A 16,784-nucleotide genomic window follows, 5' to 3' on the forward strand; every position below is an offset into this window, starting at 1 on the left:
GTAAAAAACACGTCTTTTGAGGCAGTTTGGAGCAAGCTTAAGCATGCTCGAACATCCGTAAACCGCAAAACGAACGCACCCTAAAATTCTCAAACACCAAAAGAAATGAAAGCCCTTCCATAATTGCGTTTCACTATGTTGTGAGGTACTCTATAAATAACTGGATGATTGAACATGTGAAATTCACGTGACTTCCCATTGGTCTCTCAGTTAAGCAAATCTCATGGGACTTTTTTTTTCATAGTTTTTGGATTACACAAGGGTATAGTCCATCTGAATCTAAATATTTTTAAAAATTGTGTTTGTGAAGAGTCGACTTGTCGACCGAAAGTTTATCCAGATAACCACTCGTGACTTTTTTCTTTCATTACCATTATTCTGAAGGCCATCTATTCACAAAGTCGTCGATTGATTTCATATTTTGATTTGAGTTGGTTCAACGTTTTAATGAGTTTAAAGGTCCTTTCAATGATAATTTCATCTATTTTTCTAGAGCTCGAACTCTAGATCTCTGGTTATAGAAATCATTTTTAGAACCACTTGAATCAATTATTGTGATAAGATGCGTTATATGAGTCATGTTTTCTTCATTTATAGAAATGGAGCCAACAACCTCTCATTAAAAACTTTTGGTTTAACAATAAATTGCATCAATAATTAATGAATCATACTGTAGAATCTAACGACAAGACAATTGTACTAGCTGCCTAGATCCATTTGTATTGCGTAGGCAGTAGTAATATGTACTAATGTACTGTGGTGTGTGGGTCTACATTTGATATGATCGAATCGATGTAGGGTTAAAAAGAGAGAATTTGGTAGAAACCTCTAGACAATAGCTTATATAGATAGTTTTTAATTTTGACGATTACGTGTTCGTTTTGTGTCTGGAGTGTACACCGTCTTATTAGAGACATCCTCAAAATACATGTTTATTAATAGAAAATAATAAAATTCTCTTTCTATCTTGCTCTGGATACAGAACGAAGATATCCTATAAACTTTCTTTCTTCAAATTGTTTGTAAGGGTAGGTATTCAGTCTGTTCGATCAAAAAGGTGGAAAGAAACTTACGATCGATCAAAATTGACAACTCCAACAAATTGAATCGGTTCGGTCTAGTAATTCTCATCAACTTTGTAATATAATAAATTTTCCTCAAAAATCAATTTTGTTTATCAACTTTTTTTTTCGAAATATTCCCACTGAGATTCGAACCTTCAATCTCGAGGAGGGAGACAGATACCTTAACTATTCGACCAAGTCGTGGTTGGCTTAATTTTGTAATAACAGATCGAAATCATAAATATTATGAAAATTGAAAAGCCACATCGATCGATTCGGTTCTTCAAATCGACCACAGTCTAATTTATCAGTGTAGTTTTGGGTTCAATCGATTTCTATTGAACCCAGTCCTCATTAAGCCCATTCCCATTTTTTTGGGCCTTGGGATTGTATAAATATCCGGTCCAGTACTACAAAATGAGCCCATACCCGACAGATTCAGTCGATTTTGGTATCTAAAATAATGCTCAACTCAATAGAATATCTTTGCAATCAATCAACCAAATAAAATTAATTAATTATTTTCAAAATTTTAGTGTTTAAGAAAGGATCTTATATAGACTCACTCATGAAATTAGGAAAACTCTTCTTAAAACAGGTTCAAATAAATTTTCCGTAATTAATTAATTATTTTCAAAATTTAGTGTTTAGGAATTAAAGCATCCTAAATAGATTTACTCATTTGAAATTAGAAAAATTCTACTTAAAACAGGTTCAAATTAAGAAATTTTCCATTTTGATGTAAACTTTTGATTTCTAGGTCAAATTATTTTCCCTATATAAACCCAACTTAAGAATACTAAATTCTCACACACAAAACTAAGATCGTATTAGCAAAGTGCATTCTATTTTCTCTCTAGCATTAGATTATTTCTTGCCTTTACGTTGTGGTAAGTAGAGTAAAAAATAATCGATCGATTCGAAAGACATTGTTCTTTCTATATAATTACTACCTCCGTTCGAAAATACTTGTCGATTTTTGCATACAAGTTGTGTAAGAAAATCGACAACTATTCCAAACGGATGTAATATTTTTTTTATTTTGTTGTCGAATTTTCTTCTTTTTTTTCTTAACTAATTAAAATTTCGATTCGCAGAGAATGGACAGTATGATACAAGCGATATTGATCGTGGGAGCTATAGGTTTACTGTTGTTGTTCTTTGTGGTTTTTGCCTACATCAAAGGAAGAAAGAGCACATGGTGAGGATGGATATGCAAATTAAGGACATGATCATCTATCAATAATGTTTTAATTATATATTTCGTTAATTTTCTTTTGGTTTTCATATATATTTTTTCTTTTTTTAATAATGGTTATGGATTTTGGTTATATGTCTTTATTTATTCTCACATTCGTGAGCTCTAATAATAAAATGCAGTGATTCTATTTAAATACAAATTTTATGTTTCTAATAGCCATTATTTGAGTTTGATATCTTTTATGTAGTATTGTCCCATGCATGATGTCTCCTTTTATTTAAATAAAACTTCTATTTATATATGAATTGATCATCGCGATAAAAATTGACGAATGACGAGTTTAATATAGTGTGCCATGTGCACTTGTACGTAGTTGATTATTACTATATATTCTTATTAGTGTTTGGAGCGTATTTTATTTCTCTTCAAATTCTTTCAAAATATGAATTTTGAGATGTTGTGAATAAACAAAGTACGCTCCAAACGTACAACGAGCGCAAAATAAATGGCTATATATTGATCATAATTCATATGTCGTAACTATAGATGTGACATGAGATGAGAATACTAATGTCATCTTATCAAAAGGGAATCTATTTAGTTGAAAATTTTGTTTCTATTGGAATTGGAAGGTGTGAGTGTGACATATATTTTTTTTTGAAAAGGTGAGTGTGACATATATTGGTGTTAAGATCAACTTGGTTTTTTCTTAGATCAGGAACATAACAATATAGACACATGGAATTATAGGGGAAAGAAATAAAAAATTATAAAATCAAATCAAATCAAATGATGAGAGTGCACTCAAAACTTTAGTTTCTTCTTGCTCGGTATTGATTGTTGAATAAGCTTTGAATTAATTTTACGTGTCATTTGAGTTTTCACATTCAAAGAAGGGGGCCTCCATTGTCTCCAAATTGGAAAACACTTTGTGACTAGCAATTCAATCACCACATCACACATTAACCAATTCGATCTTCCTTCATAATTACTACTTAAACACCAAGTTTCGTCTCTCTTTTATCTTTCTCTCTCTACGCTTTCCTCATCAAATCCTATCCAATATCTTAGGGTTTCTTGCCATTCAAGTTTAAATTATCAAACATTGTTTGCCAAATGTCGAATTCCAATTAGTATACTTGCACGCAATAGAGTCATTTTAAGCAGGGACGGAGCTACTCACATCCAAGGGGGGATTCGGCACCCCTAACAATTTTGGCTCTCTCTATAATTATTAAACAATTGCTAAAAGGCCCTCAAAATACATTTGTCTTGCTTCAATAGAGTCATGTTGTCTTGCTTTACATCCTCTCAAAATACATTTTTTTTTCCATTATAAAGATGTTAGATGTTAGAGTAAGGTGGTCACGGTTCAGGATTGAACCGGACCCGGACCGATCAGACCTGGATTTAAATCGGTCAAATCCAACCCGACCTAAACCTAAATCGGACCTCTCAAAAACCGGTTCAGGGCCAGTTTAAAATTTTTTATCCGTGATCCGGCCGGTTGAATCCTACGTGATACTTTTGATGACGTGACCATATGAGAGCATGACAAATGTTAAAGTTGGATGAACATCGACAAATTTTAAGTGATATATGACAAACAAATTGATACTTGACGAATTAAAGTCACACGTGGCATAAAAGTGATACGTGAACCTATTGACCGATTCGTTGACCGTGGGGTCTTGAGAAAAGTCGATCAAGAATGGTTCGAATTTTTTTAAATCGAGTCCGACCGGATCCAACCCGAACCGTCCCGTGACCAGGTCGAAACCCACTCTAACGTTTATTATTGCGTTGATCAAATATATCGTGCATAATATTAAATTATTAATTTCCGTTGTGACTTTTTCAAATGTAAAAAGAAAAAAAAGGATATTCCTTTGATCTTTTGGTTGTTAATCTAAAATTCCAGATAGTCAACCAGTCAAAGTTTGACTCATTGAGTGTCAAAGTCAAGAGCTGTGAAAAAAAGATGGAGTTGTAAAAAGTACAAAACATAATAATTAATGGCGACTGCACAAATGTACTGGAAAAAAGAGTGAAATTTTCTCCTTTAACCTGCTTTAAAAGGTCGACATTGGGATTTTACTGGAGTTGTCGTCTCTTTAATACAACTATTCCTTGCCAAAAACAGTGAAAAACTCAAAATCCCCATTAAAGTTTTGGACTTTCAGGTCATCTTCTTCAATCAAAGAGGACCCATCTTCATCATGGATCCCAAGAACAACAACCCAAAACCAAACATGGGTGACAATGAAAATACTAAAAAACAGCAATTGGGTCCGAAAAGAAGCTCGAACAAAGATAGACACACTAAAGTTGAAGGAAGAGGGAGAAGAATAAGGATGCCAGCTTTATGTGCAGCAAGGATTTTCCAATTGACTCGAGAATTGGGTAACAAATCTGATGGCGAAACGGTTCAATGGCTTTTACAACAAGCCGAGCCGTCGATCATAGCGGCGACCGGTTCAGGAACCATTCCGGCTTCTGCTCTAGCGATTTCCGGTTCCTCTGTTTCTCAATTGTCTAATGGGTTAGGGTTACAACAACAGCAACAGCAAAAGGTCGAAGCTTTAGGAGTGGGGCACACCGGGTGGGCGAATTTGGTCCGACCCACCACCGGTTTATGGCCCGGGTTTGGTTTCCAATCATCGTCTGGTCCCTCCTCTTCCGGGAATTTAGGGAGTGAGAATCTAAATTACATGCAAAAATTAGGTTTTGACTTGCAATCTGCTGGTAGTAATATTAATAACAGTATGGGACCAATGAGTTTTACTTCAATTTTGACTGGTGGGGTTCAACAAATTCAACCTGGTTTAGAGCTTGGTTTGTCTCAAGATAATAATAATAATGGTGTTTTGAACCAACAAGCTTTGAACCAGTTTTATCAGCAAATGGGTCAGGCTAGATTTCATTTTCATCAGCAGCAACAACAGCCTCCTACTCAGGATAATTCTCAAGGATCAGGACAATGATTTTCTGGGTGAACCAGTTTTTTCAGTTGTAATGTTATAATTGGTCTATACAAAGAACAATGTTATATACAATTGTCAGGGAATTCAATATGAGGAATGGATTCTACTGTATTCTGCATACACAGGTGATTTTCCGGGTTTATATGCACGAAACGATATTATATTTGAGAAAATGGTGATTAGACATGTTCTAATCTTGTTTAGTTGTCTTTGATGTGGAACTGGCAGGTGAATTGTGCAGAATCAGCTAGAAAGATTGGATTTTTGGGCATAACTTCTTGTTTAAGACGGAGGTTTGTTGAATACTAGTCTATTGTAAGATTTACCTATTTGATTATTTTGTTCTTGGTTGGTGGAGTGCTGATCAGTTTGTTTGGGAGAATGGAGATAGAATATAATTTTTTTTACCAGTTATATACTCGTGAAATGTTTCTTATTGAATCTAGTAGCATTTCTTTTAATGAGCTACGAATATCAAGTCAAGGGCATTGCTACAATGTATATATATAGCCACACACAATCAATTCCCTTCCTTTAATGCTTTGGTCCAAATCCTGCAATTTTGAAATTGAGATCGAGTTCACTCTAATTCAATGTTTACAAAAACTGTGAATTTCGACATAATTTCAGTTGTTGGAAGTGTGTAACTGTGTATCAGTTTGCCGTTAGCCTGTCGGAAACTTATAGACATATTCTTTCAGATCTCAGATATGTCTAAAAAAAGATCTTTCTGGAAACTTGTTACCCAAGAATTCTCTTAACATCTTCTGATGGTAGTAATGTCGTGCCTTCTTCTTTGTTGTGTAAATCAACTAGTTAATTTGGCATCTACTGTGTGGAATGGATGAAACTTGATTGAGAATGTAATAATGTAAGGGAGATTTGATTTAAGTAAGATATGATTCCATTGTCTTGTGTCCACAAATGTACTTGTCAAGTGTAGTCACTTTCAGGTTTCTGCATTAATATCTCATTGGTGACAGATTGATCCCTATCTATTGTCCAAATCATCTATCTTCATTAATACATAGATACATTTATGTTTCTTTCATATTCTTTATAGTATTATTATTATTGGCATTCTTTCATATGTTAAAAGGCTTATACAATGGAGTAATTGTTAAGATGCACCGCACAAGCCAAGAAAGTGAATGATGAAAATTTGATGGTATACTACACCCGTAAATTGTATTGAAAAAGTTACAATTAATGACGGACGGAAGGGGTATACATAACATCACAAGAAAAATGTAGTGACTGAAATAAATACCTCCATTAATTTAAGGGGTTATTGCAGTTTACACGGAGAGTCTACCTGAGTATAGTCCAAAATTAGATTTTGTTAGCTGATCAGAACTTCATTTTAGTTATTACTTATTTTTTCCTAATACATGTTTTTTTAACTTTTCTTCATACATTCAAAAAGAAATATATTTAGTCAATATTAATATATATGTATATTTATTTTTGAATATATCTAGAAAAGTTAAAAATAATGTATTAGCATACGAAGGGAGTATTACCTATCTCTATATCTTATTGTAGAAAGCTGATGTTATGTCAATTGTCGTTAATTTACTAATAGTCTTGACGTGGAAATAAGGTAGCTCATAGTTTAGCGCATCACATTTCGATTGCACCTTAAGCTCAGTTTTCATGCAATTATGTACCACATCATGTGGCGAATTTAGTCCATTTACTGTTCCAGCTTCATAAAATGCCTGCTGATGAGTTTTTGTGTTGATGAAGAGCCAAAAAAGTTAGAGAAGATCAAATTTTTGAAGCCCAAGATTGAACCCAAACAAATCATTGTTAGGCTCAGATCAATTAAAATGTATTAATTGCTCTAGACAATCCTTAATGCGAATATCTGGGCCCATAATCGACTTAGGAGACGATCGAACAAGCCCCAAAGAAAATAGTTTGGTTGGGTTCGTAATTTTGGATCCAGTTTGGTTTTGTTTTGGGTTCAATTAAATGATATGGCAAAATCAAACTGACGATTGGCAACATCACAAAGGAAATTAAGGAGAAGGCTGCTTCTTTCTTTTCATCATGTCAGTTTAAATTTGTTAATCCATACGGTAATTCACCGGCTCATTCTTTGTACCAATATAATGTTTCTATTGTTCCTTTTGTTAACTCCGCCATTGCACGGTCCCAAATCCGTGATGAAAAGAGTTGCGATAGGTTGGCGGCCAGCATAAATAGTCAAATCTCATGATATGAATCTTACGATATATTTTTTGGGGCGTAACCTCAGAAGCGACGCGCTGTATCGGATCCCGGGTACATCGATAAATGAGCAAGGATCGGGGTTGTCGTCCTCACCGAGCGACGCGCCATGTCGGCGCCCGGATATGATGTTAAATGAGCGAGGGTTCCCACACATTGCGGAACGGGTGTGGATAAAGAAGTTAGTTCCATCTCATACTGGGGTAGAGGGTAGAAATATAGATGGGTATAGAAAGCTTAGGAGGGAGGGTCATAAGAAAGTAAGGGAAGTTAGAGTGAGATATAGAAAACTAAGATTAGGTAGCTGGAATGTAGGTACTCTTACGGGGAAGTCATTGGAGATAGCGGAGGCGATGGAGAGAAAAAAGGTGCACATCTTATGTCTTCAAGAAACGAAGTGGACAGGCCAAAAGAGTAGGATGTTAGGCAAGAGCGACCACAAGCTATGGTATTCCGGAAAATATAAGAACATGAATGGAGTTGGAATAGTAGTCGACAAATCCATCCTAGATGATGTCATCGAGGTCCAAAGATATGGAGATCGTGCATTTCGCATCAAGCTCATGATGGGAAAAGATGTGTTGCATGTTATCAGCGCTTATGCTCCTCAAGTAGGGTTGAGTGATAGCATCAAACAGGAATTTTGGGATAGTATGGATGTAATAATGCAAAGCGTCCCAAATGGTGAGAAAGTCATCATCGGAGGAGATCTTAATGGACATGAGGGCAAAGATCGTGACGGATACGATGATGCTCATGGAGGATACGTATATGGGAGTAGAAATAAGGAGGGAGAGTCCATCCTCGACTTCGCTTCGGCATATGACTTGGTGATACCAAATACTTGTTTCCAAAAGAGGGATTCTCATTTGGTGACATATAAAAATGGTAGAAATCTAAGTCAAATAGACTTCTTCCTCACACGGAGGAGAGATCGTCAGGAGTGTAAGGATTGCAAGGTCATACCGGGTGAGACACTTACGACGCAACATAGGTTGTTAGTGCTAGACACAAAGGTAAGGCAATGGAAGCAAGAGAAGGGGAGGGATGATAAACCCAAAATCCGTTGGTGGAGTCTCAAAGAAACCAAACTAGAAGACTTCAAGAAGTCCATGACAGGTGAAGACGTTTGGGGACTAAATGAGGATGTGAACTCTATGTGGGAGGCGATGGAAAGATGTGTTAAAAGAGTTGCTTCCTCAATGTTAGGAGTCTCCAAAGGCAAAGGAGTCGTACCAAGAGGATCTTGGTGGTGGGATGAGGCTACAAAGGAGAAAATTAAAGAAAAAAGCAGGTTATTTAGGAGCTTGCCTAAATCTCAAGATGCCAATGCTTATGAGTGATATAAATTGGCAAGTAAGGAGGCAAAAAGGGAGGTCAAAGAAGCGAAGAACAAGTTCTTTGACAGTTTGTATGAGAAGTTGAATACTAAAGAAGGAGAAATGAACATGTACAAAATAGCCCGACAAAGAGAGATGGCTAGCAAAGATATTAATGGGATAAGATGCATAAAGGATGAAGAGAACAAAGTTTTGGTATCCGATGTGGATATCAAGTTAAGATGGAAGAATTACTTTGATAAACTCTTCAATGGTGGCCAAGAAGAGCATATTGAGGACCCTCCTCTAGAGATAGATGGGAGGATTTGCTATCTAAGAAGGGTTCGCTTTGATGAAGTAAAAGAAGCGTTGAGGAAGATGAAGAATGGAAAAGCATGCGGAACGGATGATATCCCTATTGAGGTGTGGAAGTGTCTTGGAGATATAGATGTTGTGTGGTTGACAAGACTGTTTAACAAGATAATGGTCTCGTGTAAGATGCCAGATGCTTGGAGGATAAGCACGTTAGTTCCAATCTTCAAGAATAAGGGAGATATTCAAAATTGCGCAAACTATCGAGGCATCAAACTCATTAGCCATACTATGAATTTATGGGAGCGGATTATTGAGCGTAGAGTGAGGTCTACCACTACAATATCCGAGAATCAGTTTGGATTTATGCCCGGAAGATCGACTATGGAGGCAATCTTTCTTGTGAGGAGCCTGATGGAGAAGTATAGGACAAATAAAAAAGATTTGCACATGGTTTTTATAGATCTTGAAAAAGCATATGATAGAGTCCCTCGAAACATTCTTTGGTGGGCTTTGGCCAAACATGAGGTCTCTAGTCAGTATATCACCCTCATTCAAGATATGTATGAGGGACTACGGACTAGCGTGAGGATAAATGGAGGAGACATGTCAGATTTCCCAATCACCATAGGCGTGCATCAAGGCTCAGCTTTGAGCCCATATCTTTTCACGTTAGTGATGGATATATTGACTCGACACATCCATGACGATATACCATGGTGCATGTTGTTTACGGATGATGTCGTCTTGATTGATGAGAGCAGAGAAGGAGTAAATGCAAAGTTAGAGTTGTGGAGGGAGACCTTGGAGTCAAAAGGTTTCAGATTAAGTCGTAGTAAGACGAGTATATGCATTACGATTTTAGTGGACAAGGAAGGGGTCAGTCTAATACCATTCAGTTGGGAGGAGAAGATGTACCTAGATGCGATAGATTCGTTATCTAGGATCTATCCTACAACAAGATGGAGAGATTGACAAGGATGTCACTCATCGCATACAAGGGGGATGGGCAAAATGGAGAAAAGCAACCGGTATCTTGTGTGATAGACATATCTCAAGTCGGCTCAAAGGGAAGTTCTATAAAACAGCAGTGAGACTTGCTATTCTATATGGAAGTGAATGTTGGCCGATAAAGAATCAACAAGAGCACAAGGTTAAGGTTGCAGAGATGAGGATGTTGAGATGGTCGAGTGGACTTACATTAAAAGATAAAGTCTGAAACGAGACTATTAGGAGCAACCTTAAATTTGCACCTATAGATGAGAAGATAAGAGAGGGTAGACTTATGTGGTTCGGGCATGTGAGACGTAGATCTATAGATGCTCCGGTCAGGAAGTGTGAGGATATAGATATAGGAATAGAGAGAAGAGGGAGGGGGAGACCTAGACTCACGTGGGAGAGGGTAATTAGGAAGGATTTAGAGTTATTAGATATTTCAGAAGACTTGGTAGAGGAGAGAGGGGAGTGGAGGCGTAGTATTCATGTAGTAGATGCTTTATAGATAGTTTAGTTAGGGATGATAGATTTATTGCTAGGTTTATTTGTATGTATATATTTTAGTTATAGGTTAGTGTTGGTTATATATGCCTTTATGTTTCATTAGATGATTTCCTATATATATATATATATATATATATCATATTACATGTATTATATATGCTTCGGAACACGGTATGTGAGTTACACATAGCCCTTGTGCTTAAAAGTTGAGGATTCATATAGCCGACTCCACACAATGGAATTGAGACTTGTTGTTGTTGTTGTTATTATTCCTTTTATTTTTTTTTTCCGTTGTAGTAATTTGCCACTTCAAATGGCTAATTTTGTATACGTTTCAAGCTTAATGAAATAATGATTTTGAATTTTTTTTAAAAAAGATCTGGCACAGAGCTAAATCATTATACACATATAAGTTTTTATTGACATATATGTGAGACGTTAGCGAAAATTTCAGGTATGCATATGTCTTTGCAAATCAATTTTTCCTTTACTTGGGAGTTTCGAAGCTCTTTTTCCGAAACAAGAAGCTCAATGTATTTGAATTTGATACACGTCCCTTATGAATTATGAAGGTATTTATCCCCACCTTCAATAATTAAGAAGTAAATGGGCCTCCATTCCAAAATAGATGAAAATATAAATATAATGTTTTATTTTAAATTAGATGTAAATTTTGACACGTTTAAGGAACATTAATTACGTTTATCCATTATATCCTCACAAACTTCACCCTCATATTTTCCTTGCATTCTCCTCGTGCATTTGATTATTAGTTGTAATTTTAAGAGTTTTTTAATCTATACAATCATAATTTAATAATTATATTGAAAAATGAACTTATGTGATTGTTTTTTTGATTTGTGTGAAATTACAAATATCAATATTTATTTGGGACGGAAGGAGTATAGAAAAGCCAAAAATTAGTGCAAAGATTCATTCACGAGAAAAGCGATGCAGCTTCAGCCATAAAGATGTTGAATAAAAAAAATGTTGATTGATGAACGCGACTTCCCCAAGATTTATGATTAAACCCTAAATCCTAACGTATGTTTCGGAATTTTTTTATTTTTTTTAATGTTAGTTTCGGAAAATTTTAACATATGATTAAGTTAGAAAGTAATCCTATAAAAGTCTATAGTATATGCTTGCTAATTGCTATAGTTAAGTTATTAGCCGCCTTTCTCTTACTCAACGTGGTGAAGAGGAATTTAGATTTTTTATTTTCTTTTTGATAATAAATTTTTTTTTTTTAGATAATAAAGAATTTAGTTAGTGTGACTTTTCAGATTCTTTGATATAAGATCATAATTAAGCACGTGTAATTAGAACACCTTCTTAAATTAAATTAATTAATTAAAGTCATGTGATTCTTTCCAAAAACAAATTGTTAGATTTCTACTCCAAAAAGTTTCTCAAAAGCTTTTGCAAATTGGCCTGCTCTTTTAGAATTTAGATGAAATGAGTGCACTTAATATTATTATTTTATACCCCATTAACGCCAAGTGTCTATACTATATTAGAGGAGATAAAAGTAACAAGTGGGCAAATGTCGAATTTGCTTCTCGAATAATTTTGTCCGTCAAATATTATTCATTCGTATATACTTATTCCGTTCACTCCATTGTATATATTTGATGATTCATAGCGTGTTTTTTTATTAAATTCGATTCCGTTGTTTTAATTAGATTATTATAATACTACTAATAATGTTCGATATTTGATCTAGTGTGATTTAAAAAAATTATCTACCATCTACTTTATATGTTGATGAATGATCACTTAATTACCGTACTACGACAATATAAAGAAAAATCACCGTACAACGTGCATATCTTACCGTACATAGACATGACCTCGGTCAAATTATGATTATCGGGTCCAAACCGAACCGAACTAGTAAATTTGAAATTTTTACTTCTAATTTTTAAAAAACTCTATAAAATCGAATTGAAATCAGATGCTTTTGAAAAATTTACAATCTCGATTCATTTTCATAAATTTAAAAATCGTGAACCATCGGTTTTTAAAACGGAACTAGACATATCCGAATCGTGAGCATGTCTAACCGTATAACCTTGTTATCTCCATAACGAAACATTCACTCTTAACGTCATAATCAAAATAATCTTTCTCACAACTCCACTCTTTAAAATTTAAAACCGATAAATCGATCTCTTTATTCGAAACGGTTCGATGATCAAGTCGATCTCACAAATGAAAAGTCCTCACATCCAATCCAAGATAAACTCTAGAAATGGGAGGAAAAATATCTACCGAAAAAAGTGCTAGCACAAAGTCATAATCAGATTCAGGGGTCCAATTCGATTCGATGTATACTTTTAATAGCGAGTCAGTAATAACGTATCGTATTTTTAGATGTAGACTGTAGTAGATACGAAAGCGACTGTTTATATAATTTGGACTCTATTTATTAATTTAGACATATTATGTGTGGATATTAATTGTATATAATCTTAATTATAATTTTATACTACTAATTATTAATTATGTTGTAGTCGAGGAAACTCCACGTTGACTACTTAAACATCTCTTGCAGTTTATCTGTTTCGTTATGTATTCTCTTCCAGGATAAGCTTACAATGTTTTGGCTTCATCTATATATGTGTTGAAAAAAGTTATAAATTATCCATTTCCCAACTGTCATTGCTTATGATTGGCGATTGGATTATCTACTAATCAACCCCTTCTATCCATTCATATATCTCATAAAACGTCCAAGCTTGTGTATTCCTACATCATTTAGGTATTCTTGGGAGTGGCATTTGACAAGTAAGAATAACTTAATAAGACAAGAAAATTAATTAATTATTTGAATTTTATAGAATATTTATACAATTTAAAAAAAATGTTGGGTCTATCGATAAATATGTTACATTTCATATTGAAAAATCATAAAATTTATTTTCGAAGATGATACTTGTTAGGAGGAACAATCTCATACTCTTAAACATAAATAAATCTACAACAAACTGCTGTTAAAATTGATCTCATTTATTAAAAATACATCTTATATTATTTTTGGAATATAGTTCTACCTCTGTATACGAATAATTGACACTTTCACTTTTTAATTTCATTCAAAAATTGATGTATCTAAATATTAATAATGATTAGATACATCAATTTTCGAATGAATCTAAAAAAACAAAACGTCATCTATTTAAATCTGGAGGGAGTAACTCTTAGGGGTGGTATTTGAGAAGTAGGAATAATATGTTAAGTCAAGAATATTTTTAGATCTTTCTAAATCGATAAACCATGATATATCCTTAGAAGAGGTCATAAGATATATTTTCTGACACAATAAATGTTTTGAAGGATAATCTCACTCAAACATAAATAAAATCTTAATAAAATGTTGTCTAGATTAATTTGATTTTTAAAAAAATTAACGAAGCTCCAAAAAAATCATTTAAAATGGGAAAATATTATTGTTAAAAAATTAAATAATTCCTATTCAACAAATTATTATTTTTTTTTTAAAATTATTTAGGAAAACACATTAAATGATATGGGAAGTCTGTTAACTTAACCATAGAAAGAAATCAGTTGGTGGCGCCACCAAAATAACGTGGGAAGCGCAAAAGACGGTTACCGTCTGCTCACGTTGACATTGCCGCAAAAAGAGTTTACCGCCAAAACACTTTTTTTTTCTTTTTTTTTTCCAGTTTCACTGTCCACGTCAGCAAACTTCCCTTTCAGTCACGTGCCTATTGAAAACTCTCGCCCAACAACAACACTCCGTACGGACACCTTTTCCCCTTATTTCTTACTCTAATAGTCTATACAGTAAAAAAATAAAATCCTCTGTTTGACTTAAAAAGTCCTTTAACCGTTATTTCTAACCAATCAAAATTTAACACGTCATCAAATAAATTAAAATATATATTAAAAACATTTTCCTGAGAAAATTGTGACTGTTCTTAGAAAACGCCTACCCTGTTGGATCTGCTTCTTTATAGTATCTTCTTCCTTTTCAAACTTTTTTTCTCTCTCTTATATATTTCCCTGAATTTTGGAAGCTAAGAGCATAATAATCATAGCTTTTAATTATTGAAAATCATTTGTATCAAAACAAATTTCTTCCAGTTATTAGTTTTTGAAATTCGTTTCCAGGAATTCATAACAAAAAGAAAAAAAATCCATGGATGATGAGTATGCGAAGCTTATCAGAAGAATGAATCCACCCAGGTAAATTTTTCATTCTTCTCGAATCTGGGTTTTGTAATTTATGATTGATCCTTTCATGGGTTGCTGCCAAAAATATTAATTTCTCTGGTTTTCGTCAAGAAATTTCGATTTCTTTGGAATTTTGCTGTAGAAATTCTAATTAATGGCTTGTTGTTATATCAGGGTTGTGATTGATAATGATGCTAGTGCTGATGCGACCGTTATCCAGGTGAGATTCCGACTGGCTTTGTACAAAAATTAGATTAATCTCGATCATTAGCTAATTAATCAGTTTGATAAGCATGAAAAGTACTTTTGTTTTTCAGGTTGATAGTGTAAACAAACCTGGTATTCTTCTCGAGGTTGTTCAAGTTCTTACAGATATGAACCTTACGGTACGAAAGGCTTATATATCATCAGATGGAGGATGGTTTATGGATGGTGAGTTTCCCCTCTTCGACTGCCTTTTTTTGGCTTTATATGAATATGAATGAAGGTGTTGACAGTTAAAAATAGTTGGTTGATATATCTACTCTTTCCAGTATTTAACGTCGTCGATCAAAATGGGAACAAAATCAGAGATAAGGAAGTCATTGATTATATCCAAACGGTAAGAGCTTGTTCACTGACACTTGATTGACTCAGTTCAGTTTGCCTTCCAACCAAGTTTCAAATTCCGTTTTTAAGAATCAAGAAAGAAATTACTGAAATGAATTGTTACCTTAACGCAATCAACTATGCTATATAGAGTTGTAAAAGTTTAGGAATTGGAAATCAACATTCTCGAGCTAACAAGAAGCTTTTCTCTATTGTAGAGACTTGAAAATGGTGCGAACTATGCGCCTTCATTGCAAGAAACTGTTGATGCGTTGCCCACGGAAGAGCATACCTCGATTGAACTCACTGGTACGGACAGACCTGGTTTGTTATCGGAAGTATGTGCTGTTCTTGCAGCTCTTCAATGTAATGTGGTAAATGCCGAGATATGGACCCACAACACTAGAGCTGCAGCCGTCGTTTACGTCACTGATGATTCCACCGGATATGCGATTACTGATCCAAATCGTCTCTCGACGATTAGGGAGTTGCTTTGCAATGTTCTCAAACGAAACAACGACGTAAGGATGCCGAAAACGACGGTGTCTTCTCCTGGGGTTACGAACAGAGGAAGAAGATTACATCAGATTATGTTAGCTGATAGGGATTACGAAAGAGTTGAAAGATCGGGAATGGGAAGGGTTGATGATAAGAGTTCTAGGCCCCATGTGAGTATGGTCAACATAGAGAGAGATTATACCGTTATCACGATGAGGTCAAAAGATCGACCAAAGCTCTTGTTTGACATTGTTTGTACTTTGACGGACATGGGCTATGTAGTATTTCATGGGATGGTCAGTTCAGGAAGGACAGAAGCTCATCAGGTAAAGACTTTCTATAACTACTTTAAAGTTTCATTTGCAACATGTTTACTGCCAAAACTATTTTATGAAAGGGTTCTTTAGTAGGTACCATGGTCGATCTGTAGATAGAACATTTGATATTTTCAATTTCGTGCGCTGGTCAATACTATTAACTGCCTTTTTATTTTTGTTCTTTCATTAAACAGAGGAAAAATCCTGTTTTCTTGTAGGAATTTTACATTCGGCATATTGATGGACGCCCGATAAGATCTGATGCTGAGAGAGACCGTCTTATACAGTGTCTTGAAGCAGCAATTGAAAGACGAGCATCTGAGGTAAACCACTTCTTCTTCCGGACGATGCAATCATTCGTCCTGGAATCGTTTTCCGTGTTCAGTTGATCCGTTTTCGTTCCCAGGCATAAGAGGTAGTTTGTGTTTGCAGGGACTAGAGCTAGAATTGTGCACAGAAGACAGAGTTGGACTTTTGTCAGACATCACAAGGGTATTCCGAGAAAACAGCTTGTGTATCAGAAGAGCAGAAATTTCAACAATAGGTGGAAAAGCTAAAGACACATT

The 16,784-nt window shown here is 34.8% G+C and overlaps 3 protein-coding genes across 3 annotated transcripts; all 3 read left to right on the forward strand.

Annotated features, from left to right (window-relative positions):
- Positions 1–4,517: 4,517 nt before the first annotated feature.
- LOC139882541 (transcription factor TCP20-like) lies at positions 4,518–5,249 on the forward strand. The gene has a single exon (XM_071866842.1). It carries the CDS (start codon positions 4,518–4,520, stop codon positions 5,247–5,249), a length of 732 nt encoding a protein of 243 aa, XP_071722943.1.
- Positions 5,250–7,474: 2,225 nt separating this feature from the next.
- LOC139882542 (uncharacterized) lies at positions 7,475–8,827 on the forward strand. Its single transcript, XM_071866843.1, has one exon. It carries the CDS (start codon positions 7,475–7,477, stop codon positions 8,825–8,827), a length of 1,353 nt encoding a protein of 450 aa, XP_071722944.1.
- A 2,262-nt stretch (positions 8,828–11,089) lies between these two features.
- On the forward strand, positions 11,090–16,776 carry LOC139882543 (ACT domain-containing protein ACR6; the record flags this gene model as incomplete). The annotated part of the gene is made up of 8 exons (XM_071866844.1): positions 11,090–11,112; positions 14,780–14,827; positions 14,990–15,035; positions 15,133–15,247; positions 15,349–15,416; positions 15,622–16,227; positions 16,437–16,541; positions 16,651–16,776. Coding segments are annotated over exons 2-8 (1,113 nt in total), but the record flags the coding sequence as incomplete, so codon positions are not given.
- Positions 16,777–16,784: the final 8 nt, after the last annotated feature.

This window comes from Rutidosis leptorrhynchoides, unplaced genomic scaffold, assembly GCF_046630445.1.
Source record: "Rutidosis leptorrhynchoides isolate AG116_Rl617_1_P2 unplaced genomic scaffold, CSIRO_AGI_Rlap_v1 contig281, whole genome shotgun sequence".
Lineage (NCBI taxonomy): Eukaryota > Viridiplantae > Streptophyta > Magnoliopsida > Asterales > Asteraceae > Rutidosis > Rutidosis leptorrhynchoides.